This window comes from Emiliania huxleyi (assembly GCF_000372725.1).
Source record: "Emiliania huxleyi CCMP1516 chromosome Unknown EMIHUscaffold_120, whole genome shotgun sequence".
NCBI lineage: Eukaryota > Haptophyta > Isochrysidales > Noelaerhabdaceae > Emiliania > Emiliania huxleyi.
The window spans coordinates 134029-160044 of NW_005201391.1; the positions used below are offsets into that span (position 1 = coordinate 134029).

At 66.2% G+C, this 26016-nt stretch overlaps 6 protein-coding genes across 6 annotated transcripts; 2 read left to right on the forward strand and 4 right to left on the reverse strand.

Moving 5' to 3' along the window:
- Window positions 1–818: 818 nt before the first annotated feature.
- On the forward strand, window positions 819–2029 carry EMIHUDRAFT_224889 (hypothetical protein; the record flags this gene model as incomplete). The annotated part of the gene is made up of 3 exons (XM_005790283.1): window positions 819–1391; window positions 1817–1879; window positions 1955–2029. 3 exons carry the CDS (start codon window positions 819–821, stop codon window positions 2027–2029), a joined length of 711 nt encoding a protein of 236 aa, XP_005790340.1.
- Window positions 2030–8028: 5999 nt separating this feature from the next.
- EMIHUDRAFT_109511 (hypothetical protein) lies at window positions 8029–9786 on the reverse strand (the record flags this gene model as incomplete). The annotated part of the gene is made up of 3 exons (XM_005790284.1): window positions 8029–8514; window positions 8591–8719; window positions 8836–9786. 3 exons carry the CDS (start codon window positions 9784–9786, stop codon window positions 8029–8031), a joined length of 1566 nt encoding a protein of 521 aa, XP_005790341.1.
- Window positions 9787–12626: 2840 nt separating this feature from the next.
- On the reverse strand, window positions 12627–13314 carry EMIHUDRAFT_70288 (hypothetical protein; the record flags this gene model as incomplete). The annotated part of the gene is made up of 2 exons (XM_005790285.1): window positions 12627–12803; window positions 12871–13314. Coding segments are annotated over 2 exons (621 nt in total), but the record flags the coding sequence as incomplete, so codon positions are not given.
- A 5151-nt stretch (window positions 13315–18465) lies between these two features.
- Window positions 18466–21650, reverse strand: EMIHUDRAFT_440207 (hypothetical protein). Its single transcript, XM_005790286.1, has 7 exons — window positions 21459–21650; window positions 21092–21350; window positions 20218–20729; window positions 20050–20151; window positions 19738–20005; window positions 19185–19673; window positions 18466–19115 (listed from the first exon to the last, which is right to left on the reverse strand). The coding sequence occupies exons 2-7, from the start codon at window positions 21161–21163 to the stop codon at window positions 18738–18740; spliced, it is 1821 nt and encodes a 606-aa protein (XP_005790343.1). The 5' UTR covers window positions 21164–21350; window positions 21459–21650; the 3' UTR covers window positions 18466–18737.
- A 735-nt stretch (window positions 21651–22385) lies between these two features.
- Window positions 22386–24256, forward strand: EMIHUDRAFT_224896 (hypothetical protein; the record flags this gene model as incomplete). Its single annotated transcript, XM_005790287.1, has 3 exons — window positions 22386–23462; window positions 23674–24129; window positions 24233–24256. 3 exons carry the CDS (start codon window positions 22386–22388, stop codon window positions 24254–24256), a joined length of 1557 nt encoding a protein of 518 aa, XP_005790344.1.
- An 851-nt stretch (window positions 24257–25107) lies between these two features.
- EMIHUDRAFT_224897 (hypothetical protein) lies at window positions 25108–25517 on the reverse strand (the record flags this gene model as incomplete). Its single annotated transcript, XM_005790288.1, has 2 exons — window positions 25108–25286; window positions 25361–25517. 2 exons carry the CDS (start codon window positions 25515–25517, stop codon window positions 25108–25110), a joined length of 336 nt encoding a protein of 111 aa, XP_005790345.1.
- Between the last annotated feature and the right edge of the window lie 499 nt (window positions 25518–26016).

Genomic DNA, 26016 nt, shown 5'->3' on the forward strand with positions numbered 1-26016 from the left:
CACGCGCGCGCACGCCCGCGCACGCCGCGCACGCGCGCGCACGCCCGCGCACGCCGCGCACGCGCGCGCACGCCCGCGCACGCCGCGCACGCGCGCGCACGCCCGCGCACGCCGCGCACGCGCGCGCACGCCCGCGCACGTGCGCGCACGCGGCACTACGCCCGCGCACGTGCGCGCACGTGCGCGCACGTGCGCGCACGCCCGCGCACGCCCGCGCACGCCCGCGCACGCCCGCGCACGTCCGCGCACGTCCGCGCACGTCCGCGCACGCCGCACTACGCGGCACTGCCCAGGTTCCCTCACGCTCAGATTCCCTCACGCTCAGATTCCCTCACGCTCAGATTCCGTGCAAGGGGGTGCCGAGGTATGCCGCAGGCCGGGATGGAGTGAGATCTTGCGGGGCAGGGCGTGGGCTAGTGCGCGAGGGCGCAGGCAAGTGCCCGAGGGCATGGGGGTGGGCGCCACTCTGGGGCTACCCGTAGCATTGTCGGCTCAGTGATGGGTATCCCTGGGAAGGCGATGCCGGGGCCGTGCAACAGCTTGATGGTGCTTCGCCGGCGTGCGTCCCGGAGCGGTCCCGGTTGGGCTCAACCCGGTTTGCCTCTCGCACCCCGTCTGTTTTCCTTTCCTTTTTTCTCTACAACACCCTCTCTTTTCCTCTCTATTTTCCCGGGAAAACTGCGTGGAAATCGTCAAATTTTTGGCTCTGAGCCGAGTCTGAGGCTGGTTTGGGCCTGAGGGAGGGTGTAGAGGATGTAGAGTGTAGAGCGCTGTAGAGCTGTAGAGAAAAACATAACGAAAAGAAAAACGAGTGCGCCATGCCGCAGCTCCGCTCGCGCTGCTTCTTCCCCGTCCTCGTCGTGGCCGCGCTGCTGGGAACGGTGCACACGATCCTCCCCTGCGCGCTGCTGCTGTTGCCGCTCCCTCTCGCGCCGCTGCGGCGCGCGTACCGCGCCGCCGTCTGCTTTGTCGCCTGGGCTTGGTTCACGCTTGCCGCGAGCCTTCTCGAGGCTGAGAGCGCGGTGCGCGTCACCGGCGACGCACCTCCCGCCTCGGACCGCACCGTCCTCCTCGTGTGCAACCACAACAGCCGCGTCGACTGGATGTACGTCTGGGTGCTCGCCGCGCGCTTTGGCGTGGCCGAGCGGCTCAAGATTGCGCTCAAGGACTCGCTCCGCCGCGCGCCGCTCTTTGGCTGGGCGATGCAGGCCTTCCTCTTCGTCTTTCTCTCGCGGCGCGACCGCGACGCAGACCTCGGCACGCTGCGCTCCGTGCTGTCGTACTGCGCGCACGGCCTGCGCGAGCCGACCGCGTTCCTGCTCTTCCCCGAGGGGACGGACCTCTCGGCCTCGAACCTCGAAAAGTCGCGCGAGTGGGCGGCCAAGCGCGGCGTGGCGCCCTTTGACCACCTGCTCCTGCCTCGCGAGGCGGGCTGCGAGCACGCCACGGACACAGACACATACACAGGCACAGACACGCACACGCACACCACACCACACCACACCACACACACACACACACACGCACGCACGCGCGCGCGCACGCACGCACGCACGCACGCACGCACGCACGCACACACACACACACACACACACACACACACACACACACACACACACACACACACACACACACACACACACACACACACACACACACACACATGCCCACCCACGCCTGGCGTTTCAACGCCGTGGCTGAATTGGGACGGTGGATAGCCCACCCCTTGCGCCGAACACCTGGACAGCTTCGGCCTCGCCTCGCCTCACCTGCCGACTGGCCCCCTAAAGCCCCCACCTCACCCCGCCCCGCCCAGGCGGGCTTCGTCGAGACCGTGCGGGCCTTTGGCGGCGCGCTCGACGCCGTGTACGACGTGACGGTCCGCTACTCGCCCGGACAGGGCGCGGCCGGCGGCGGCGGGGCCGGCGGCGGCGGCGGTTGGAGGCCGTCCGAGGTGGAGATGGCCCGCGGTGTCTTTCCTGGCGCGGTCGAGCTGCACGTCCGCCGCTTTGCGCGGGGCGAGAGATAGACGAGAGACGGCAAAGAGATGGCCGGGGGGGGGGGGAGGGGGCGGAGGGAATTTAGTTCTTCGCAGCTGCTTCTGAGGCGCGGTCTCCCCCCTCTCTCTCTTCAGGCGAGCTGCCGCTCTCGTCGGACGAAGCGCTTGGTGGCTGGCTGCAGGAGCGGTGGGCTGCCAAGGAGGCGTGGCTGGCGGCGCGGGCAGCGGGAGGGCCGGAGGCGGAGGCGGAGGCGGCGCCGGCGCCGCTGCGCGTCTACGCCGCGGCGCGCCTCGCGTGGGCGATCGCCGTTGCCGCGGTCGGTGCGGCGCTGTGGCACCGGCCACTCGCGCGGTGGCTGACGGCGCTGGGGTGTGTGCTGCTCGCGCTCGCGACGAGCCTCACGGGCGGGCTGGGCGTCGTCGAGATGGTGACGGCGCCGGCCGCGCTGAGGGTGGGTAGGGACACGAGAGGGGAGAAGAGGGAGTAGCCAGAGTATAGGACACCGCTCGGACCGGGATGCGGGTGGGAAGCGGGAACTTTTCGGTTTTCGTCTTTCCCGGAGTATTGAGTGCGCTGCGGCAGTGCTTGCCATTTACTGGTAAATGAGTGGTATTTACCACTTATTTGATTCTCCTAGGGAGTGGTATGGTATGAGCAGAGAGTGGTATGGAGGTGTGGACAAACCAGATCCCACTATGTTATATCATAGGATATAACATACTGAGATACCAGGCTCTTCCCTGGCATATCAGCTATCAAGAAACCGTCGGACTTCTAGGAGGAGGAGCTCTGTGTTCTGCTTTTTCGACATATCCCACAGAAAACATCCGGGCCATGGGAATATCGGTCCAGACACTCTGGGTTCTGGTTTTTCGAGGTGTGAACGATCTCCCCGTGGAGGGGTCATTCCGGCGGAATGACCCTTCATTAACTAATCGGATTCCGAATGGGTCGAACGGGAGTACTAAGACAGCAGCATGTTCTGGGTGGGAGGAACCCTTTGGGGGGAACCGTTTTATCGCTCCAGGCATTATGGTTTCTGGTTTCTGGTTTCTGCTCCGAAAGCGAGGTTGGCGGCGCGCCGCGCTGCCACGCACTTTTGTGGCTCACGGGAGGGAGGCCTGCGATGCGGTCGAGTCCGCCAGGCTGCCGCGATCCCGAGCGGAAACGCCGTGGCAGCCAACATGGCTGCCTCGTGCATCGGACGCCGACCGGCGGGGCCGTTGCTTGTCATGCCCAAGCCCTGAAAGGCTGAGCTGTGAAAGGCAGGCGTTGTGCGAGTGTTTTGAGTACCTATCGCCTATCAATAGAGTGTTTGGATCTACTCTGTTGGAGACAGAAAGAAGCTCTATCACAACGTCGGCGGAGCGGCCAATGCGCGCGGCGATCTTGAGGGCACCACCAGGAGCTGGCAAGGCCTCATCGCACGCTACCACACGTGCCGATCCGTGCCGAGAATTGCCCGCACCCGGCGTTGACAACCTCAGCTTAACACTCATCACCAGTCGCGACCAATCGGAGCAGAAACCAGAAACCAGAACGCAGATCCCGTTCCGTTTTCGCGGTTCCCATTTGAAAAAAAAATCGGAGGGGGTACACCTGTTCATTGGCCGGAATGAGCTCATTAGGACGAAGCGGGAGATGTCTTCACACCGCAGAAACCAGACCCACAGGCAGATCCCACGGGAAATCGAGGCGGGTGTCCCAGAAAACAGATCCCAGAAAAAACAGAGCGCGCCGCAGAAACCGACCGACCCCTGGGTTTTCGGCTATGGGAAACCGCCATGGGAAACCGCAGCAGAAACCCTATGGGAAACCGACGTCTGGTATCTGCTTTGTCCACGAATGGTGGTATGGTAAAATACCGAACACAATACCGACCGCCCACCAGCCGGGCGCAGCCCGGCTGGGCGCCGGCCGCCGGTGGACCCCCCACTAGCCACTACGACCGCCCCCCATCCAGGAGAAGAGCGTGGCGGCCATGATGCCATCGCCATCGCCCGCCTCCTCCCCCGCACCAGCCGCAGGGCCAGCAACCTGGGGCATGGGGGCTCCGCCGCCGCCGCCACTCCCATCACTGCTGTCCGCAGCGCCGACCAGCTCCGCCAAGGCAGGTGCGCTCCACACTCGGCTCTCGTAGCGCCCGCGCGTGCTCTGCGCCCGCCACTCCTCGATGATCTCCTTCACCGGGATCTTTGTGGGGTCCTTCCACTCGGCGCCGAGCGAGCAGATGGTCATGAGCAACCGCAGCAGAACCTTTTTGGCATCGACGAGCGCCGCGCCGTCTTGAGGTTGTTCATCAGCGCAAAGCCGCGCTCGCACGCCTGACGATGCTTCCGCAGTGCGCTGTTCAGCTGCGACTTGCCGCAGTTCTCATACAGCTCTTCAAGTTCAACCCAGCGCGTGTCGGATAGCCATCGTCATGCCGGTCCTCTCTGAACTTGCCGCGCGTGAGGTAGCAAAGCTTTGTCGGCAGCAGCCAGCTTATTGCGCCGCATATTTGCAATGAGCTGCTCGGGATCGCAGAAGCGCATGCCGAGCACTGCCTCGATCTTCAAGATGAACGTTGGCACAGCCGCGTCGTCCGCACCGCAAGCCGTGCCTGGCGCAGCGCCGCGGCCGTCCTCTGGCACTTGCAGCGGCAGCACATGGTGCGGTGCGCATACTTGAGCAGGCGGGTCGCGCCGCAGTTGGCACAGGGGCCCTGGGTGTAGGGCGAGCGCGGCATCGACGTCGCACCCGGGTATTTCTCGGGTATACCTGGACTTTTGCAGGTATACCCGGGTTTTACCCGGGGTTGCCCCGAGTCGGGTGGTAAATCTTACCACCGTTTGATTGTTTTGGCCGGAGAGTGTTTGATTGTTCTGGGGGGCTATACCGGTAAATGGCAAGCACTGCGCTGCGGTCATCACACACTACACACACATCAGCGCCTCACCTCGACTTTTTTTTTTCGTTTTCGCTTAAAAAAAAACCTTGGTCCTTGGACCTTGCGCCAGTGCGCAGTGGCCACAGTGGCAGTGGCCAGTGCGATCCCCCCCCCCCCCCCCGCCCTGCCGCCAAGATCGTATACATTGCAATAATCGCTCTGGGGGGGCGCGGGGGCCCTAGAGGGTATCCATGCGGGGGGGCGATCGGGTCCCATGGCTCGCCGCAGGCGCCGATTTTTTGACATTTTTCCCTTTTTTTGCGCGATTTTTTGCTTGTGTTGTCATGGGAATTCGGCGTACTTGCGGCCATGCTATCACGCCTTGGCCCTTGCGACAGCCTGTCGGCGCTGCTGACCGTGCCATGCTGCACAATTGATCACCCGCATAGGCCATAGCTCGCGGCCTTAGTATCCAGCATTCAGTGACGACCTGATCGTATGGCCAGTAGGAAGGCGTCCTTCAAGCTGCGTGCACGCTTCTGACGCAATGCGCGTCACCGAAACTGCCTCGGATTGGCTGCTGGCACTCTCGAGGCTATGCCTACACAGGTCAGCCTCGCGCGCATGGGCAGTCAAGAGGGACCACGCACCTTCTCAGGACAGCACCAGTGCCTCTCTCTTGGACCGGCAAACGTGGTGGTCTCGTGTTACCAATGTGGGACCAGTGCGGCATCGCGCCATCGTGCATCGACAGCTCTGAACTGCGCCTCACCACTGACTGGGAAGGCCGCCAAGTGGGTCAGCACCGGTCGCATATTGTGGCAGCAGTCAGCAGTGCATGTCTGATAGCTAGAGCAGCAGCGTCAGGTTCTCGCAGGGTCGGATCGTGTCAAGCCTCTCGCCCGGCCGGCCGCGTGCAGACGTCGGCCCCTGTCTGCTGTCTGGAGTGATCTGTCGGCGGTCAGTACGACCGATCAGGTCGGAGTTTTCTGATGGTTGGAGGGTCTATCTGTATGTACTCCTCGAGATCTCTCCAAATCTGCCCTCTGTTAGACCGGGTTAGATCGGGAAGTCGGTGCTAGCTGAGACTAGCGGAGCCGGGGCCCCGTTTCCGCACTGCTGCGCGGCGCACGGTGCCTCCGGGGGCCCCGCGCCCCCCCGAGCTCCAATGTCGCCCCCCCAGAGAATAATGAGGCGGAGGCGCGAGTCGGAAGGCCGCGACCCCGACCGTTTAAGTGTTCCCGACACTTTCCTAGAATCGCTGTGGACCCAGCCACGACCCACGTAGGGCAGCAGCTGGTTCGACAAGTCCTCTCTCTCCGTGGCCTAGGCAGCCGGTGCCACCCCAGGTGAATACAGCGTTTTCGGCGGTGAGGGCGAGGCTGTGGTTTCCAGCCGACACAGTGACCGCGCTGGCCAGCGAAGGGCTCGACCTTCTTCGGCAGCATCTGGCTCTGTCTGCTCGTTGCCGTGGCCTAGTCGGCCGTGGAGACCAAAGCCCCAGCTCCAGACGCTGCCGTCGGTGGTGATAGCGAGGCCGTGCCTGCTTCCCGCCGACACGGCGACAACGTGCTGGCCAGCCATGGCCTCGACCTTCTTCGGCAGCAGCTCCTGCTGCTCGTCGCCGTGGCCTAAGGCCTAAGAGCTAAGTGGCCGCTCCTCCCACCGCCCCAGCTCCAGACGGCACCGTCTGCGGTAGTGGCGAGGCTGTGGCTGGCTGCTGCCGAGAAAGCGACGACGCGCCGCCCAGCAAAGGCCTCAACCTTCTTGGGCAGCAGCTGCCACTGCCAGTCGCCGTGGCCCAACCGGCCGAAGGCTCCACAGCCTCCCCAGCTCTAGACGGCGCGGTCGGCGGTGATGGCGATGCTGCGGTCGCGTCCCGCCGCCACAGCGACGACGCGCCGCCCAGCAAAGGCCTCGATGTTCGTTGGCAGCAGCTGCTCCTGCTGGTCGCCGTGGCCCAAACGGCCGCTCCCTCCAAAGTTTGGAACCAAAGCCCCAGCTCCAGACGGCTCCGACCCCGGTGAGGGCGAGGCTGTGCGTGGCGCCCGTAGACACAGTCACGGTGCGCTCACCCAGCAACGGGAGTCGGGTCGGCGTTGTCAGTCGCGACACGCCCTCACCGTGACCGAGGAGCCCTGGTGGTTTACCAAATCGACCGCTCTGAGCCGCACGACGAGAGCCGCCCCTCGCCGTCGAGAGAGAAATCACTGTGAGAGTCGTGATTTCTTGCCGTCGATGTCGGTGCAACGGAAGGGGGGCAAGGCGAAAAACAAAAAGGAAGCAAGGCGAAAATCAAGGCTGTCAGCGGGGAAAAGCGAGACGAGGTCTGACCGCGCTTCGAACGGATCTGCCAGGCGGCCAAGGCTGGAAAAAATTAAAAAGGTCTGACCGCGATTCGAACGCGGGATCTGCCGATCTGCGGTCGGCCGCCTTACCGCTTGGCCACCAGACCGTTTTCATGCGTGGTGCCGAGGCGAGCGCGATCTGGTCGTTCATAAAGGGTAAAAATATGGTTTTTTTGGTATAATTAATTTTTTGGAGGGATATTTGTGGGTTGATGTTTATTTTGATGTTTAGATATTAATATAAAAAAGGAAATTGTTTTTGTATGTGTGTGAGATGTGTGTGAAGAGGAGTGAGGGGGAGGGGGGATATGACTTATGTTGGGTGGGGGTTGAAGTGTGGCGGGTCGGGTCGTTTCGGGTGGATTGTATATGTGGTAAATCTGGACCGCCGACGAGGCGGGCACGTCGCGAGCGGGGACGGCCACACGCGTCGCCTCCCCCAGCGGCCGGAACTCTCCACTCGCACGAAGAGGCGAGGTTGCGAGGTTGGTGCTTCCTCGATGTGCGCACGCGAACGGCGAAGCTCCGCTGGCGCTGCGCGTCTGGGGTCAGGCTAAGGTGAGCTGAGGTGCTCGTCGGTCATCGCCCTCTTGTAGCCCGGTCGAACACCCCGGGTCGCGATTTTGGGAAGTGAATACGGGGGCTTTTTTACGATGAAATAAGAATCTAATGCCCGAGAGAAGCACATAGACACCCACATGGTTGACCAACCCTTACTAGGTGAGCGTCAGTGTTCACATTCACACCCAACAGACCGGCTCCAGCACACACAGTACGAGCGTCTCAGCGCACACAGCGGCATCCTCCGCGCCTAGGCCTCCATAGCGTCCTTGCCCTCGCCCTCCTCGCCCTCCTCGTCGTCCTCGTCGTCCTCCTCCTCCTCCGCCTCGAGCGCCGCCTCGTAGTCAGCGACAAAGTCGACCTCCCCGCACGGCACCTGGTCCTCCTCCTCCCATGTCGCGATCTCCGGGGGCCAGCCCTCCCACAGCACCTTGTAGAGCACCGTCCCCGCCGCGATCTCCTCCCCCTCCCGCCCCGGCACGTCCCCGCCGTCGGCAACCATCTTGCCAATCAGCCGGCTGATGACGAACTCGTCCGTCGGGTCCCACCCCCAGTCGTTGAGGTAGACCCAGCCGCGCTTCCGCTTCGCCTTCTTCTTCTTGGCCCCGCCGCCGCCGACCGTCTCGCGGCACCCCTTGCGGCGCAGCCCGTCCGACTCGCGCCCGTCGGTCCCCGCGTCACCCTCCGCGAGGTCATTGCAGCCGAGCCCGAACTTTTCGAAGATCAGCGACTGCAGCTGCGTCCGCATCTCCGGCCCCGTGCCTACCAGGACAGAGCGCCGGTGACAATCTCAACTACGACTACGGAGCAACCCAAGCGGCGGCGCCTGTCGTCTTGAAGCCGGTCTTCTTCTCAATCAGCTTGTAGAACTTGAGCTGCTCAGCCAGCCTCTCGTTGCCCATCTTCTTGAGCTCCGAGTACTTGCACGCGAGCGAGATGCCCTACAAGCACGCGCGGTGCGGTGAGCAGGCGCGAGAGGGCTGCGGCGCGGGGCGGGGCGGCAAGCCTTGAGCCGCTCCAGCTCCTCCGCCTTCTTCTTTCGGGAACCGCGCAAGACCTCGAGCTGGTCCTCGAGCGCCGCGATCGCGCCCTGCAGCGCGGCGGCGGCCTCGCACGCCTCGTCGGCGCGGGCCTCCGCCTCGCTCGCGCGCCGCCTCTCCTCGTCTACCATCGAGTCGGCGTACGCCTTGATCTCCTTCCGGTGCCGCCCGAGCCGCAGCTCGTGATCGATCTCCGCAGCCCGCGCCGCCGCCGCCGCCTCCCTGCGCACCTTTGCGACCTCGCGCTCGCGCGCGGCCTCCTGCTTGGCGCGGAGCTCGTCCGCCGCCTTCTCGGCCCGCTCGCGCTCGGCCGCGACTGCCTGCTGCACGGCCGCCGCCGCGGCCGCCGCCGCGCGGCGGTCGCGGTGGCCGAGGTCCGTGACGGCGCGCGAGAGGAGGCTGCGTTGGTACTCGATCTCGCGCTGCTGCCGCGCCGCGAGCCGCCGCAGCTTGACGACCTCCGACGGCGGCGGCGGGCGCTTCCCGCGCACCGCCGCGGCGATGAGTCCGAGCGCATCCATGTCGAGCAGCCGCACGGCGCTCGAGGCGCCGAGCCGCTCGTGCGTCCCCATCGCAAAGGCGAGGAGCTTGAGGTCGGCGGGGATCTCTGCTGCTGCGGCGGCGGCGCCGCCGCCGCCGCCGCCGCCCGCGTCGGCCGCGGTCGAGGTCATCGTGGGGAAGGCGAAGCGCGACGCCGACTCGAGCTCGAGCAAGCGCATCGCCCGCTCGGCCTCGGCGAGGGTGTTGCCGTTGCGCTTGGACGCTGAGCGGAGGCGCGAGCGGACCTCCTCGCGGCGCCTGTTGTAGCGAGCGACGCTGCGCTCGCAGCGCAGCCAGAGCGCACTCACCGCGGAGCTGGGTGACGTGGGCAAGGACATCGGCCCGCTAGCGCTCGCCGCCTCGCAGGCAGCCACCCAGCGGGCAAAGATCAGGGTCTTATTGTCGAGCCCGCCCGTCGCCTTCGCCATCTTAGCCGCCAAGTTGAGGAGGTAGGCGACGTGCGAGAGAGGGTGAGGCCGCCCTCAGGGCAAGCCACGGCCAGCGCCACGGCGCTCGGCTCATCCTTGGTCGCCAGGGAGGCCAGGGCAGCAGCCACAGCCTCAGAAGAAAAGTGCGCCGCCGGGCGCACTTTCTCGCGCGGGTCATTCTCGGTGTTGTCGGGGTCGTGCGAAGCTACGGCCTGCGAACGGCCGGTGGGCAGACGTCATGGCCGGCATGTACGACCCTTAAGAACCCGCGTACGACCAGAAGGTCGGCTGTGAGGCGAGGCTGAAGGCAGCCCAAAAACTGGTGGATTTGTGTTGCTGACAGTTGTGGGCGATCCCGCGCGCGAACTGACGGCAGGTAAGCCGGCAGGTGGGGGGGCGGGGGTGTGCCGGATGGATCCCCAAGCGGGCGAGCCGGGCCCGTGCATAGTTCGCGCTCGGGGGGCGCGCGAGCATGGGAAAGACGCACCTCCATCGTCCTTGCTTACCGGCGCTTTTCGGCCGTTGGCACCATCGTTGATGACGAGATTGCGCGGGACCGAAATCCCAAAACCTCTCAGCTCGAAGGGGGAATTTATTTGTTTGGGGGGTGTTCGACCGGGCTACGCTCTTGGTGCCGCGTTTTCCTTCTAGCTTCTTCTAGTGGCACGGTGGTCGTGCTTTTTCAACAATGCAAGGTGAAATATGACTCTATGACTGTATACACAGTGTACACACATATGCGTAGTAGTTGCGCAGCTCTTCAGCTAAGACTTGTACACGAACAGCGCCTTCCCCGGCTCTCCGCTCGTTCACCGCCGGGGCGGGCGCCTGGCGGCGCCGCTGCGGCTCGACCGTCGAGGTCGGCTCACAGCTCACAAGCGCTCGAGCGCCTCCTCCACTGCGGCCACCGTCGCCGTCTCGCCAAAGTAGAGCCCAACGGCGGCGGCCGCATGTCCAGGCGCCGTCTGCGGGCCCGAGAGCAATTCCACCGCCTTCTCGTGCCAGTCGGGCTTGAAGGCGCCCGCGGCGTCCTCGACGAGACAGACGCGGAAGAAACGGTCGCACGCCTGCACCGCCGTCGCGAAAACGCACACGTTGGTGAGGATGCCGGCGAGGAGAACCTTGCGCACGCCGCGCGCGCGCAGCTGCGCCTCGAGGTCGGTCGACGCGAAAGCGCCAAAGGTCCACTTGTCGACGACAACCTCGCCCGGCAGCGCGCGCAGCGACGGCAGCAAGTCGTAGCCGACGTCGACCGCGCCAAAATGCTGCGGCGCCCCGTCCGCGTCGTCGCCGAGGGCGGGCGCGCCAGGCTGCGGGCCGCGCAGCAAGTCGGCCCGCACGTCGGCACCGTATCGGTGCGAGCGCGAGTGCGCGATCGTGAGACCTGCCTTTCGCGCCGCCGCCAGCAGCCTCTCCACCTGTGCCGTCGCCTTGGCGAGGGCAGCGTGGCGGCTCGCGTCGTAGTGGCGGCCGAGCCGACCGGCGCGGTGAAGAAAGTCGACCTGCATGTCGATCAGGAGCAGCGCCGTGTCGGCGCGACTCACGCCAAAAGCGCGGTGGCCGACGCCGCGAGAGCAGCGCACCTGCGCCTCGCCGTCGAGCGTCGTCCCCGCCGCCAGCGCCGCGCTGATCGCCGCCTCTGCGACCGAGCGGCGCTTCATGGCACGAGCCTCGCGCACCGCGTCTGTGCGTGCCCACAGCTCGCGAAGCAGCCATCCGGCACCAAACGCGACGAGGAGCTGCCTGCTGCTGGCCGCAAGGGAGGATGAGCGCAGCGTCGCCGCTGCCGCTAGCCCACCGATCAGCCCACCGAGCGCGCCGCCCGCCCGCCCCGCCCGCCCGATGGATACTGCGGCCGCTGCCGCCGCGCTCGCCGCGGCGGCGAGGGCTGCCGCCGTCTCCTTCTCGCGAGGCGACGTCTTCTTATAGGGAGGAGGAGGTGCGACGGCCACGAGGCTGGCCAACTCCGCTCCAAAGGCACCGCCGCCATAGCCCGCCGCCGCCGCGTAGCGCGCGAGCTGGTCGGCGTCCCACAGCGCGGCGAGCCGCGGCCGCCACGGCTCGCCTGCCGCCGCAGCGCCAGCCGCCGTGAGTGGACCACTGGCGTAGAGCTCGCGCGCGGCGCGGCAGGCGGCGGCGTCGAGGGCCGTGGCCTCCGCCGTGCGCAGCGCCGCCTCCGCGATGCCGCCCGTCCTCGCCTCGCTCAGCGCCACGCCTGCAAAGGCGGCGAGTCCCTCGGGGAAGCTCGTCATCGAAGGCTCCCCGGGCAGCGCCGCCGGCAGCGGCACAAAGCTCGGCGCCATGTAGGTGCTGAGGACCGTGCAGATCGACACCTCCGACGGCGGCGGGGCGGACGCGTCGAGCTCGCGCGCCGCGGCGTGCAGCAGCGCGACCACGGCGTGCGAGGTGCGCGCGGCGCGCAGGTCGAGTCGCACAGCGTCGGGCGCGATGGCGAGGTAGCGCGGCTCGCCGAGCAGGGCCTTGAGCACCACCGACTCGTGCACGAGGTAGACGGCGTACAGGTTGGCGTGCGCCATGTTTCCCGTCACAACGTTGGCCGGGTTGACGCGCGCCGGGCTCGCACCTGCATGCTCGCGCGCTCCCTCTTCCTTGATGTCGAGAAAAGCACGCACGCCGCGCACGACGGCGGAGCCCACGAGCAGCGCGGCGCAGCCGGGCGCGTCGAGGTTGGCGCGCAGCTCGAAGCCGTCCTGCAGAGTGCCCGACACAGCGAGCAGCGTGCGTCGGCCCGATGCCGCCGCCGCCGTGGTGGCGGCGGTGGTGACAGGAGGAAGAGGAGCCGCCGCCGGCGGAGGCGGCGGAGGCGCCGTGTAGCCATGGAGGGCGGCGATCACATCGGCCGAGGGCGCTGCCCAGCCGACGATGCCGCCCTGCGCGACGATCATCTCGAGCGCCGCGCGCTTCAGCTGGGGGAAGTAGCTCTCCGTCGCGTCGGCCACCACGAGGCATTCGTAGCCGCGATCGTTGGCCTCTCGCATGCTCGTCTGCACGCAAACCTACGGTCGGTCGTTTGCCGCCGTGTGTGGCCGTGGTGTGCTGCGCAGCTCCCGGGCACTTTCACACCTCGGTCGTCACGCCCGTCAGGAGCAGGTGCGTGACGCCGAGGCGCTGCAGCTCGTCGTGCAGCCGTGTGTTGAAGAAGGCGCCCTTGCCCGGCTTGTGCACGATCAGCTCGCCGGCGACGGGAGCCACCTCGTCGACGATCGCGTTGCCCGGCTCGCCGGCGACGAGAACGCGGCCGCGGGCAGCGTCGAGGACGGTGCCGATGGCGGGGCAGCGAGTGAGCTTTGCCGGCGGGCAGTCGGCGAGATCGGCGGTGTGCGCCTCGAGCGTGTGCACCACGGTGACGCCCGCGGCACGCGCGGCCGCGAGTACGGCGGCAGCGGGCTTGAGCGCAGTGCGCAGCGGAGCCACGTCGTTGCCGAGGCAGTGGCCGAAGCCGCCCTCGTCGAGAAAGTCGCGCTGCCAGTCAATCATGAGGAGCGCGACGCGGCCAGTAGACGGCATCGCGAAGGAGAAGGGTTCCGCGTCGTCGATTGCGAGAGCCATGCCGACCATACACGAAGTCGCCCATGCACCTCCGGCCCGCCCGTCTGGCAGGGCAGCCGCCTTCCGTTCCCCTCGGAAGGGGCGGGAAGTACTCGCAGAATGTGGGTAAACGAAAGTAGCGTATACGCTACTATGAAAAAAGAAGCCGAAAACTCACGCTGGGGTCAGTCCGCCCGAGCCAGCCAGCTGCCGGCTCGTACGGCAGCCTCTTCCTCTCGACCAGCCTCAACTTCCGTACAGTCAGCATTTTGTCGCTGCGTGCTCGTGGCGAGCTGTGGCGGCGGTCGAAGTTCGCCCAGATTCGGTGACGAGCGCCAGACGATAGTAGTGTCTCTGTTCGCCCTGTGCATGTCAGGCCAGGCTGCAGCAGGGCACTACCATCGTGCTGCCCTGTTGCAGCCTGACCCTGCCCACTGTGCACAGTCGCCAGAGCACCACCACCGCCCGGCATCGTGTCACGGCGAGCTCCTTCTGCGCCCGCTCGCGAGGCTCTCGCGCTGGCACACTTTGGCCATCTGCTGCTCGCGTTCGGCGAGCTCATCTCCGCACTCCTGCCACGGTGCCGTCACCACACACCTTCTGGCTGGCCTGAGCCGCGCGGGGTCGCCAGCGGGGGCAACGCGTCGACCTCTCTCTCTGGTGCACCACGGGCCGCAACGGCCTGCTAGCCGCGTGCGCGAGGAGGCAGTGTGCCGGCACAGTCGAGCCGGAGCATCGGGTTCTGGATGCTTGTGGGGTCAAGTCTGACCTTATGCGGCCTAATATGCAATAATAATGCTATGCTCTCACCCAGTCTTTTGAGATATTATCCCTCAAAGTCGAATTTTCGTTTACTGGTGACCATAGTAGTGTCTGTCCTGTTTGCGAGATCTTCAAACGAAACACTTTAAGTCTCGACAATCACTAAGCTGCTTATGTGGCACCGCAGAGGCTCCCTTGGGGATGCCTGAGGCCACCCCAACCACACACTAAGCCGTACGTAGACGAATTGGGCGCTACTTTTTTCGTTTACCCACATTATGCGAGTATAAAGCCTGTTCACCTACAGTGTGGGCACACCGTGCGCCCGACGGGGACATCCAAGCGCAGGCCCCGCACGCGGCCCTGCTGCCCTCCCGTCGGCTGAAATCGACCAGGCCCATCGCCGTGGACCCACCGGCGACTGCGGCGGCCCTAGCACCGGCCGATTGTTTGAGCGATGGCCTGTGCTGCGGCCATCTCGGACGTTTAAGCGGCGCCAGCCAGCGGCTCGGCCGCGCATCCTTCACACACGCCGCCACGACCGGGACGAGCGGCCCCGGTGTCGAGCCATGGTGTGAGCTGCATGTGCGCGGCGGCCGTGGCGACAGCAGGTCCACCAGACGGACCTCAAAGCTTGCCGTCGGCGTGCTGTCGTGGCGAGAGCGCGAGACAGCTGCAGAGGAGCCGAGTGCAGTGGCGAGCCAGAAGCTACCTGGGTCACCAAGTGGTAGCCCTTGCCCATTCTGACCAGGGCTGTGCTTTGGTGGGGTTGTGCTTGAGCGTGTGTGAAGTGGGAGTGCGTGCCGGCGGTGTCTGTGGGTGAAACGGGCGTGTGTGAGGCCGTAAGAGCCGTGGTATGAGCCAGAGTGGGCTTCATCACCCAAGATAAGGGCGGTTTGGGACAGCTCAGACTTGATACTGATGGGCCTGGGCCAGGAGAGCGACAGAGAAGGCGAGGTGGTGAGCTGGGAAGCCGCTTCGTCGGCACCTGGACGTGTCGTGATGAACTGCCGAAAAGTACTATTTGCGGCTATTGCTCAAAACTTCGGGAGAGAAGGCCTACATATTATGACTGCACCCATGCGCCCGGTGCATGAGAGCTGCGGGGCGGGACATATCACGGTCGGTGGCGCCGATAATGACCTCCGGAATGCCCTCGCAACCGCCTCAGATGGGGCCCTGGTCCTCGCAAGCGGCGATGGCGAGTGTGTCGAGCGCGTCGGATACCGGGTCGTACGAATTCCACCCGAGCGCTCGGTCTTCAAAGCTGCCGCAGCCTGCGTACGTGAAGCCCGCTACGCACACGGGCGCCACGATTGTCGGCTTGAGCCGGAAGCTGCCCCACGACGCCTCGTCGAAAAAGGTATTGGCAAACTCGACGGCCGCCTGCAAGTAGTTGATGATGCCACCATACGTATCGACGAGGCCGCCTGCAAAGACCGCTGCCCCGTCGTCGCCGCACTGGTCCTCCGGCACGGCGGGGATGATTAGGATCTCCTTCTCGCCCAGCGTGTAGTCGCCCGCCCCACGCGTGCCTCTGGCCCGTTGCCCGTTGGAGATCGCGCCGTGGGAAAGCATCACAAAGTTTCCGTCGAGAGTGAACCCGGTCACCTTGATCGCACTGGTGGTCAGAAGCGCCCACTCGTCCGAGGCATGAATGGGCATCACCTCCGGGTCACCTCCCGGATCGCGCAGCCGCAGGTGAGGACCTACCCACGGGCCGTCCGCGAGGACCAGCATGTCTGCCAGCCCCTGGTAGGGACTATCCGCGAGACATGCTGCTGGAAGGCTGCTTGGCGACGAATGGTCGAGCGAGGTGCTCATGTCATAAGCCTCACCGAAGCGGCGTGCGGCGACGTGCTCCCGCAACGTCTTCAACCGACTTTCGCACCATGTCGTGCTGGCCGGCTGGGTCACAGCAAAGCAGCAGGCTGTGGCCAGAAATAGCACTCGGGGGTGCATAGTTGCACTTCCCCGATACGCCGACGACAGGCCCTCGTCCTCCACGGGCGACGGCCGTCCTGCACAGCTTATTCGGGCGCGCGCATATCCGTCCTATTGCAATATTAAGATGGAACGTTGTGCAATTTTCTTTTTTTGCAAAAGAAAAAACGCTTGGATGCAACCGCCAACAGTAGTCCGACAATGCACTTTGTCCGCGCCGCGCCGATGAATAAATAAATAAAAACGGAACCCTCTCTACTGAGATCTGAGTACTGTCAGTCCGTACTGTGAGATGGGCGTTTAACCGATCTTTCTTTTTTCAAGTTTAATTCATTTTGGGCTTCTCAGAAACACCCGTTCGCATCGGCTTATTATCAATGAGAATGCGTGCGTGTGCCGCGCACGCGTGGGTGTAGGGGCGCTTATCGCGCTGTGGAAGCACACAGACGCCCAACCAATGCGCGAGACTCTGTACATCGCGTGTATAGCGCGTCGCCTCGGCGAGAGAGAGAGAGAGAGAGAGAGAGAGAGAGAGAGAGAGAGAGAGAGAGAGAGAGAGAGAGAGAGAGAGAGAGAGAGAGAGAGAGAGAGAGAGAGAGAGAAGAGAGAGAGAGAGAGAGAGAGTAGGGAGCAGGGAGGGGCTGAGCGCCGCCCGGTACATGCAGTCATGGCGTCCTCATGGGTGGGGGTGGGTGGGGGTGGGGGGGGCTGCTCCTCCTACTTGGAGCCGCGCACAAAGGAGAGGTATGCCGTCCACACGAAAGAGACCACGTGCCTGCGGCAAAGACACGAGCGGCCGAGGGGCCGAGTGAGTGATATGCGGCGGCCTGCCGTCTGTGGGTACGGGGGCGGCGAGTGCGGTGTGCGGCGCCCGGGTGGGCTCCGGCTCGAGGGCTAGGGGTGTGTGGACTGCCCACCCAGGACTGCATCTAGGACTGCATCTAGGACTGCATCTAGCACGCCCGAGCCTCACCGGCAGCCGCAGCCACATCGGCACCTATTCACACACAACAGAGGCGATGAGAGAGGAGGGCGGGAGTCCTCCGCCGCACGCCGCCGGGGCATGCCGCGGCCGAGCGGGGCGAGGAAGAGGAGAATGCGAGACCCGGCTCCTCATGGCCCATCTCCGCTCCATCTCGGCTCATCTCCGCTCCATCTCGGCTCATCTCCGCTCCATCTCGGCTAGAGATGCGGCGCCGAGAAGCAGACGAGGTCGGCCGGGCCCCACACCATCACCACGTCCGACACGTCCTTCCTCAGGTTGGCCGAGTACCTAAATTCCTCTCGTCACCTCTCGTCACCTCTCGGCTCCTCTCGCCTCCTCTCGCCTCCTCTCGGCTCCTCTCGGCTGCTCTTGGCTCCTCTCATCTCCTCTCTGCTCCTCACTGCCCCTCTCCGCTCCTCTCCGCTCCTCTCAGCTCCTCTCACCCGCGCAGCCCGTCCGAGAGCCAGAGAGGCGGGTCGAGCTGGCCGGAAAAGACGCCCGCCTGGCGAAGGGACGGCCGATCTCGTCCGATCTCGTTCCGGTCTGGGGCGATCTGGCTATCTCGGTCGCTGCGCCTTGAAGACGTAAAACGTCGGCAGGTAGACGCAGCTGAGCACCTGGGAGGAGGAGGAGGCGGCGGGCGGGGCGGTGGGGAATGGGACTGAGGCTGTGCAACCGTCGAGACACGAGCAATAGACCGATGTGACGTGTTGTCTGCGTCTAGTTTCGGGTCACCGAGAGGTCGATGGCGGTCTGGCCGGCGAGGCCGAGCAAGCCGGGCCGGTCGGTCAGCTTGGCCACCTGAGGGCGGCGGCGGAGGAGCAGGTGGAGGGTGAGTGCGTTCGGCGGCGGCGGAGGAGGAGGACGGTGAGTGCCGGAGCACGAGGAGGCCGCGACAGGGAGAGCGCACCAGGGAGAGGTTGCAAAAGCGCTCGGCGTTGGAGAAGAGGCGCTTGAAGATGTTGACCTGGCGAGGGCAGGGACGGCCGCGCCGGGCGTCGGACCGGGCTCGCGCTGCGCCGCCTCGCCGGCGCACGCCTCGCGCACCTGGTACCAGTACTGAAAGGCGCCGAGATATACGGCGCCAAAGAGGCAAAACACCATGTTCCTTCTCCAGTCGACCTCGGAGAGGGGCTTCCGCTCGATGGCGCACTGGGCCACCAGGTCCGCCGCCGACGTCTTGCAGGTCGCGATCAGCACGTTGTTGGCGAAGGGGTACGCCTTGGCAAAGCCGACATAGCTGAAGCCGGCGGCCGGCGGCGTCGGCGTCGGCGCGGCAATCGGCGTGGCGGGCTTGGCGGCCGTGGAAAGAAGGCGGCCCGGGCGAGGACGGCAGCAGGCGAGGCTGCTGTGGCTGCTGCGAGCGCGCGAGAGCAGGCGGGTCGGTCGGCAGGACAGCATCCAGCAAAATTTTCTACTCCGCCCCCCTACTCAGTAAAAAGAATTTCCTGGCGGTATCTTAGAATCCCACATCGAGTCCCAAATCGAGTCCCAAAGGTACGAATGTCACCACACTCTGCTGTCTCGGGCCGTCGCGACCCGCGCGCGCTCGCAGTCTCGCACTCTCTCTCGCTGCTCGCGGCTCGCTCTGAGCTGCTCAATCTCGTGCGCGTGCGGTCGTCTCCGACGCTGGGCTCTAGCACCCCTCGGACCACCCGGGTGCTTCTGCCACGGGGGCGAGGGGTAGGAGACTGTGCCGGCATCGGCGCACTCACGACACGGCTCGATAGCCGCGCTGCAGCTGCCGCAGCATCAACCCTTTCGCCTTCCCCAAGCCCACCGCGTGCCGGTCGCCAGTCCAAATGTCGCCGAACATCGTGAACTTGCCCGGCGAGAATCTGTAGTGCGCCGGCAGCGAGGGCGGCGTCACGACCACCGCGCCCGGCGCCGGCGCCGGCGCCGTGGCCGCCACCGTGGCCGCCACCGCCGCCGTGACCGCCACCTCCGCCGCCTCCGCCGCCTCGATCTCCTCCGCGTCCATCTCCTCCTGCAGCAGCAGCGCCTCCTCCTCCTCCTTGCACGGCTCCTGCTCCCCCACCGAGATGCGGCCGTTGCGCGTGATGAGCTTGCCGTCGCGCGTGAGCATCACCTACACCAAAAAAGGGGGGGGATGCGTGACGGCCCCGTCGCGTGGGGGGCGAGCGCGTCGTCGCGGCACCTCGATGTAGCACGACGAGATCACACCCGCGCGACGGTTCTTGTGCACGTCCCCCTCGGCGGAGCGGCAGACAGCGAGCGCACAGTAGGCGAGGCCGCCCTCGATCGACGCGAGCATCTCCTCGAGCGCGACCGTGTGGCGGCAGCGCTCGAGTCGAGCCGCCTCGCGCATGTCGGCGCGCAGCTTGGCCGCCAGCTCGGGCTGCTCAGCCTCCACGGCGGCGCGCACCGCCTCGCCCTCGCGGACCTTCTGGGTGAGCGGGCGCAGCATGCTGCTCGACGAGAGCGGCGGCACAGCGCGGACGAGCGAGAGCTGGTCGAGTGGCTGGCGGCTCACTGCGAGGCGGACAACGGCGCGCCCCGTGTACCGCGTGCCGTCCAGGCAGCCGAACTTTTGGTTGCCCAGTAGATGCCGCCAGACGGTGCAGTCCACGCCGTTGAAGGTGTCCATCTGCAGCAGCCGCGTCACGTGGCCCTCCTCGAGGTTGGCCTGCAGGGGACAAGCGGGTGATACGAATTTGAGGCGGGAGAGCAGAGGCGGCGCGCCGGCGCGCCTCGAAGGCGGTCTCGAACTCGCCGAGCGGGACGTCCATGAAGAGTTTGGACATCTGCTGCCGGTCCACGTTGAGGCCGCTGGGAGCGACCCACGTCGGGTTCTGCTGCGCCACCATCCAGCGCTGGCTCTCGTCGTTTGAGAAACCGTCGGGCGGCGTGCCGATCATCTCGACGACCTGGCGGCCGTTGATGACGAGCGGCGGGTCGAACGGTCGCTCCGTCGGCCGCGCGCGGGGCTTCCCCGCCACGTACACGTACACCGCGCGCCTATTGCACCAGAAAAAGATTGACGTGCCCTTCCCTCGCGGTACACGGGCCGAGGAGGGGGAGCCGCGCCCGAGCTCGAGGAAGTGGCGGGCGACGTCAAAGTTCTGCGACTGGCGCGCCTCGACGCGCGCGCACAGCTCAACGACCTGGGCGGGGAAGCAAGGGCTTACCAGGACAAGCGTGGGGGGGGACAAGCGCGGCGCGGGGCGCACACGTCGATGCTCTCGCCGCGCGCGGCCAGGTTCGCGACGTCTCGCTCGACCAAAAACGCCGAGAGCGCGGCCGAGCGCCGCCGGGCGTAGTCGATCTGCTCTTGGCTCGCCTCCACCGCCAGCTGGCCCAGTTCTCGCGCCGCCGCGACCTTGTGTGCGGAGAAGAAGACGTGCGGCATCACCTTGTAGGCCTGGCCCGCCGCCTCCGCCGCCGCGATCGACCGTTCTCTCGAGAGCTGCCGCGGCATCACCTTGAAGGCCTGGCCCTCCGCCTCCGCCGCCGCGATCGACCCTTCTCTCGAGAGCTTGTGCGGCATCACCTTGTAGGCCTGGCCCGCCGCCTCCGCCGCCGCGATCGAGGCTTCTCTCGAGAGGTGCCGCAGTCTCACCTTGAAGGCCTCGCCCGCCGCCTCCGCCGCCGCGATCGAGGCTTCACTCGAGAGCTGCCGCGGCCCGGGTGTGGCCGAGACGCGAACGCTGGGCCGCCCAGCGCCGCCTGTCGGCCCCTCCATCGGCGCCGCCTCCCACTCGGCGAGGCGCTGCTGCCTGCGAGAGCAGAGGCAGGGGGTGAGCACAGAGAGGGTGGGAGGGTGTCTCGATCCGCGTCCCCCGAAAGAGTCTCCACTCAGTCGGTTACCCCGCCCCATCGTGCCAGGGGGCGGCGGCGGGACGCGTGGGATCGCCCCCGCGACAGAGTGTGCTAACCCTTCGCCCTGGCTTGCCGCTGCCCCGGCGGCGGTCCTCTCCGATGCGGCATGCACGCTCATGGCGAAGCAGAGGCTCGCGGTGGATACAAACGGATTGCGCGCCGCCAGGGCCCCCGTTAGGCGTGCATACGCTTCGGGCGAGGGGAGCGGTGCAGGGATTGCGACACCGGCAGCGGAGAGCGTCGCCTCGACGTCGTCGGCCAGCGAGAGCCCAGCGCCCTGCAGCGCGCTGAAGACATCGACCATCAGCCCGCGGTCGTTGAGCCAGCGCCTGATTTGCTTAGGGTACAGCGTGCGGCCGGCCGTCGAGAACTTGTCGCACGTCGGCATGATCCGTCTGCTCTTGTGCAGCTGCAGGGCGTGCGCTATGACCAGCCGCTTGAAGGCCTCGGAGTAGTCTGCCGTCGCGCTGCGAGACCGCGATCCCTGCGGCGCCGCCAGCGGCGGAGGGTGAGCCGGAGGAGGGCGAGGCGGAGGAGGGCGAGGCGGGGGGCGAGGCGGAGGGGGGCGAGGTGTTGCGGAGTCAGCCGGAGCCTCCGCCGCTGCCGCGCCCTTCCGAGCCCGCTTCCTCGCGCCGCCGCCGCCGCCGCCGCCGCCGCCGCCGCCGCCGCCGCCGCCGCCGACGCAGGGGAGGTGCGCCACATCCTTGTCCTCGGATTGCAGAGAGTTCAGAAAGTCGCACGCCTTCTGGGCGGCCTCGCGCTTCGGCCGCGGCATGAAGACTTGTTGCGCTCTCCTTTGCAGCGGGCAGTAAAAGAATTTTACGCTGCACGAAGGGCACAGGACTGGGCACGGGACTGGCGCAAGAATAAACAGTAGGGACTCCTGCCGCCGAGGAGGCCGGCGCGTGGCAGTGCCAGCTCAAGTACTCGTGGGACGAGCCGCGGGACGACTGCTACATCAACATCTGCGACGCCGGCAATTAGGGCCCCGCCGGGCCAGCCTCGCGAGGAAATGAGCAGCCGGAATTTCTTTTTCGTTCCGCCTTGCTCCGGTTGGTGACACACTCACACACACTCCGGTTGGATAACGCGCCGAGGCCCTCAGCGGAGCTGGGAATAGGACCGCCGCAAGCGGCGTGGCGTGGAGCGGTTGAGCCCCCCTCCGGGGGCCCCTGCTGCGCCGGAGGAGCGTTGTTTGTAAAAGGCAACCCTTTTCCCTGGCTCACAACGTCACAAGCTAAAGATGTTCACGGGCCCCCAGGGCCCCAGGGGAGCACCGGGTAATCTTTAGCTGTGTTTAGGCAGGGGTTGTATAATATTACTTTGGGTGGTCAAGCAAAAAACTGTCAGCAGTCCTCCTCCGGGAATGTACGTAAGAGCCACATACATTGAAAAAAACACCCCACAGGTGGTGCCCACAGGGTGTCCCGCAGTGGGTCCGCACGAGCGGTCCACCACGAGCCCGACGGGGACTGTGCCGACTATTGGCTGCTGCCCGGCTTCCCGCCAAACGTTGTATATGCACTTCGCCTTTCTCTCGCTCGCTCTCGCGCCGCCCACCGCTCCGGCCATGTACCGCAAGGGCCTTCGCTTTGGCAGCCGGCCTGTCTTTCGCGAGCTCATATGCGGACAAGGGCTTGTCGAGTCGTCCGGCTCGTCGGTAATGTGTCAGTACGCTCAAGGAGAGCACGTACACTTCTCGGGGAGGCTAGTTTCAGCGCAGCCCGCGGAGGCCAACGGGCCGCTCAGCCCTATGCACGGCGGCATCGCCATCGTCCGGCGTGGAAGTTGCTCGCTCGAGGAGAAGATGCGCAACTGCGTCGCCGCGGGGGCGTCTGGTGTCGTGCTCGTCAACACCGAGGACTCGCGCTTCCTTGCGGCGCCGGGAGAAGGCGTCCCGTTTGTGTGCGTCTCCTCCAGCGATGGCGCGAGCCTCAGGCCGGGAGCCAGCGCGTCCATTTCGCCGCTGCCTCTCGCACACGGCACGCCTCTCTTCCCGCTCACGCAGCCCCTGCTGCCGGGAGCCAGCAGTCCGCTGCAGATCAGCCAAGCGGAGCAGGAATCGCTGCTGGCGCACACCGGCCAGCCCGGCCCATCTGTCGAAGTCGCCACGGTCCTGTGCGATGAGGGCTGCAGGCTGGCCGAGGTGGGCACGGCTGCAACGCTCGACCTGTCAGGCCTCACCGGCGGCGGCGTCGCAACCCTGCGCGGGGTGCGGCCGTGCTACGTACGCAGCTTGCTCAGGGAGGGCACACCCGACGAGGTCGCAATCGCCCTAACGGCGGAGGTCGACCCCGCCGGCGCCGACGATCTCGGCGCCTCGCTCGACGCGCTCTGCGACGCGCTCGAGGTTGGTCGCGAGGAGGACGCGCCGCTCCTTCGGCGGCGAGCCGAGGACGGCGTGCCACTGAGCGTGGCTCGCGACCCGGAGGGGCTATCCTTCGCACTCTGCGACCTCATCGCCCTGTCGGCGCTGCAGGCGCAGGCCGCCCTCGAGCTCTCATCGCCGGAGCGGCTCGCTGCGCTCTCCGCCCAGCTCGCGCGCAACCCGACGCGCGGGCGCGAGCTGCTGCAGCAGGCGGCCAAGGCGGGGAATGTGCGCCTGCCACCGTCGTCGTCGCCGCCGCCGTCGCTGCCGCGTTCGCAACGGCGCTCACAGCCGTCCATGAGTGCCGCCGCTGGCGTGAGCCTCCCCCCAGATGTGTGCGAGCTGCTCGGGGTAGCTGGCCGACAGGCCTCGCTCTCCGAGTGCTTTACGAGTCGCCCACAGCGGTGTGGCCGGCTCAGAGACGCGGACGATCCTGTAGGCGGCCCTCTTCTGCGTCGGCAGCCCGTTGCCGGCAGTCGACGAGGCCACTTTGGCGGGTTTCGACGCGTTGGACGTCGATCTGGTCGCCGTGTGCCCTTCCCGACAGGCCGAGGGCGGGAGCGTCCGAGTGGTCAAAGCACCGCCCTCGTCTGCGGTCGGTGTGCGTGTCGCGGCGGCACTCGGTGTCGACTTGTACGCCGCGGCGGTGCTGACTTCCCTGCTTGTCGACGAGTCGGGCTTGGTGCGCGCTCGGTGCAGCCTCGGGGACCGATCGCAGCACCCTCGCGCGCTGCTGGCCGAGTGCGAGAGGCTGTCCGAGGACCCGACATACGTGCAGCAGGAGACGCTGCAGGAGGCGCCCGAGCCGCCACCAGCGCCCACTGGTTTGGCCAGTGCGCAGCTTGCGACGCCGATCAGCGGACTGAAGTGGAACTCAGCGGAAAAGATGTTCCCGGTATTCTTTTCCGACAGCAAGCCCGTGCGGGGCGACAGCAGGCGAGGATATGAGAGGCGCGAATTTCTTTTTCGTTCCGCCTTGCTCCGGATAACGCGCCGAGGGCCCTCAGCGGAGCTGGGAATAGGACCGCCGCAAGCGGCGTGGCGTGGAGCGCTTGAGCCCCCCTCCGGGGACCCCTGCTGCGCCGGAGGAGCGTTGTTTGTAAAAGGCAACCCTTTTCCTGGCTCACAAGCCTACTCTGTACGGTCTCGGGAACCGTACCCGTACTACTCAAAAGTACAATATACTTTCTCACAGCACTAGCGAGATTTCGCGCGGAGGGCGTAGTGAAGCGCTGGGGCGCTCACTGTGTGTTATTCGGGTGGGGATCCATCAGTGGTAACCGGCTTTAGTCACAGATCCAAGCTCAGACGCCACACCAACACCACAAACACGCTCACTTCGCCGCTGCTGTAGATGGGCCCCCGGGGGCCCATACTACGTCGAAGTACGGACCCGATCTCGGCACTCACGGGCTGTCACGCGCCCGCGCGCGGCGCGGGCCGCACCGCCCATGCCCCCGGGTCACCGACCCCGCCTCTCGGCCCTCTCGGCCCTCAGGAGCGTGCGGGAGACCGGCGAGGGGCGCGCCGCGCGCCGCCTGCAGAGCCGCCAGAGGCATTGTCGCCTCCGCTGGCGGGGTTCCCGCGCGCGCCCGCCCGCGCCCGGACCCGCGCCCGCTGCGCCCGCGGGCTCCGGATGCGCCGCCCTCCGTCTCCTTCTTCTCGATGGCAGTCCGCACGTGCTTGTCGACGGGTCGGCGGCGTGGTCGAGGGGAAGGTCGCCGGCGGCCGCAACTCCGCCGCCGTCGCTCCGCCGGCTCTGATCGAGTATCGGGCGTTGAGGGCGGCGGCGCAAGCGGATCTGGCGCATCCATCGCCACGAGCCTCGCGACCGCGGTCGTGGCACACCTGGCGGCGGCTCTCGGGGCCGTCTCTACGGCGCTCGACGCCGTGTGAGGTCGCCGGCGGCCGCAACTCTGCCGCCGTCGCTCCGCCGGCTCAACCGAGTATCGGGCGTTGAGGGCGGCGGCGCAAAGTGGGTCTGGTGCGCCACACGGCCACCACCCTTGCCACCGCCCTTGCCGCCGCCCTTGCCACCCTTTGCCGCCTTGCCTACGCCGCGGGCGGCGGTGAGAGCGGCCTGCTGGGCTAGCATGTTGTCCTTGCTGGGGACGGGCACGTGGAACGCACGTTATATGTTCGAACGGCCTCCAGGGTAGGCAGCTTGCTCCAGCGCGGCGTGTCGGTCACGGTAGTGTGGACCAGCCTCGCCCTGCCGAGCCGGATCGTCACACGGCCGTTGCCCCCCAGCGTCCACGCACCGGGCTCCGACGCGGGAAGCATGCATGGACGTTTTTGCGTTACGCCCGTTCCCGTGATAAAGTCGAATAAAAGTAAGTCAAATGATTTGGAGCCGGGGCACGGAGGCCGGGCAAAATCCTGCAAAGGTGGGGACGTGTCTGTCCTCGACCCAGCCCTAGCTTGGGATGTCCGTTGTATTTATTTATTTATTACGGAGGCCGGGGAGACTGGGACGACTGGAAACAAGAAGACAGTGAGCCACCGCAGGCGTCGTTGGCGCACATACTGAGCGGCAGCTGCGCTGGAAATAAGGAAGAGGCGCGTCACTTCATGCGGAAGCTCGACAAACACACAGCGAGGGCGACAGCAAGAGTTGAACGGGAGGCGCCGGACTCAAAAGACACCGCCACATTCCTGAGACGAGCGAGGGCAGCCTCCTTAAAGGCGAAAGGGTCTAGATTTGGAGCGCTCGCCGAAGAGGAGTACGACAAAATAGCGCCCGTGATTGCCTGCACGCTACCCGCACTCACGGACTCCATAC

Excerpts from the sequence above, each read along its gene's own strand:
- EMIHUDRAFT_440207 (XM_005790286.1), bottom strand. The coding sequence starts at position 21,163 with ATGTCTTCAGCGCGCTGCAGGGCGCTGGGCTCTCGCTGGCCGACGACG. Across the intron at positions 20,730-21,091 it reads GGCGACGCTCTCCGCTGCCG|ATGGAGGGGCCGACAGGCGG; the intron begins GTGTCGCAATCC and ends GAGGCGGCGCCG. Across the intron at positions 19,674-19,737 it reads AGTTCGAGACCGCCTTCGAG|GCCAACCTCGAGGAGGGCCA; the intron begins GCGCGCCGGCGC and ends TGTCCCCTGCAG.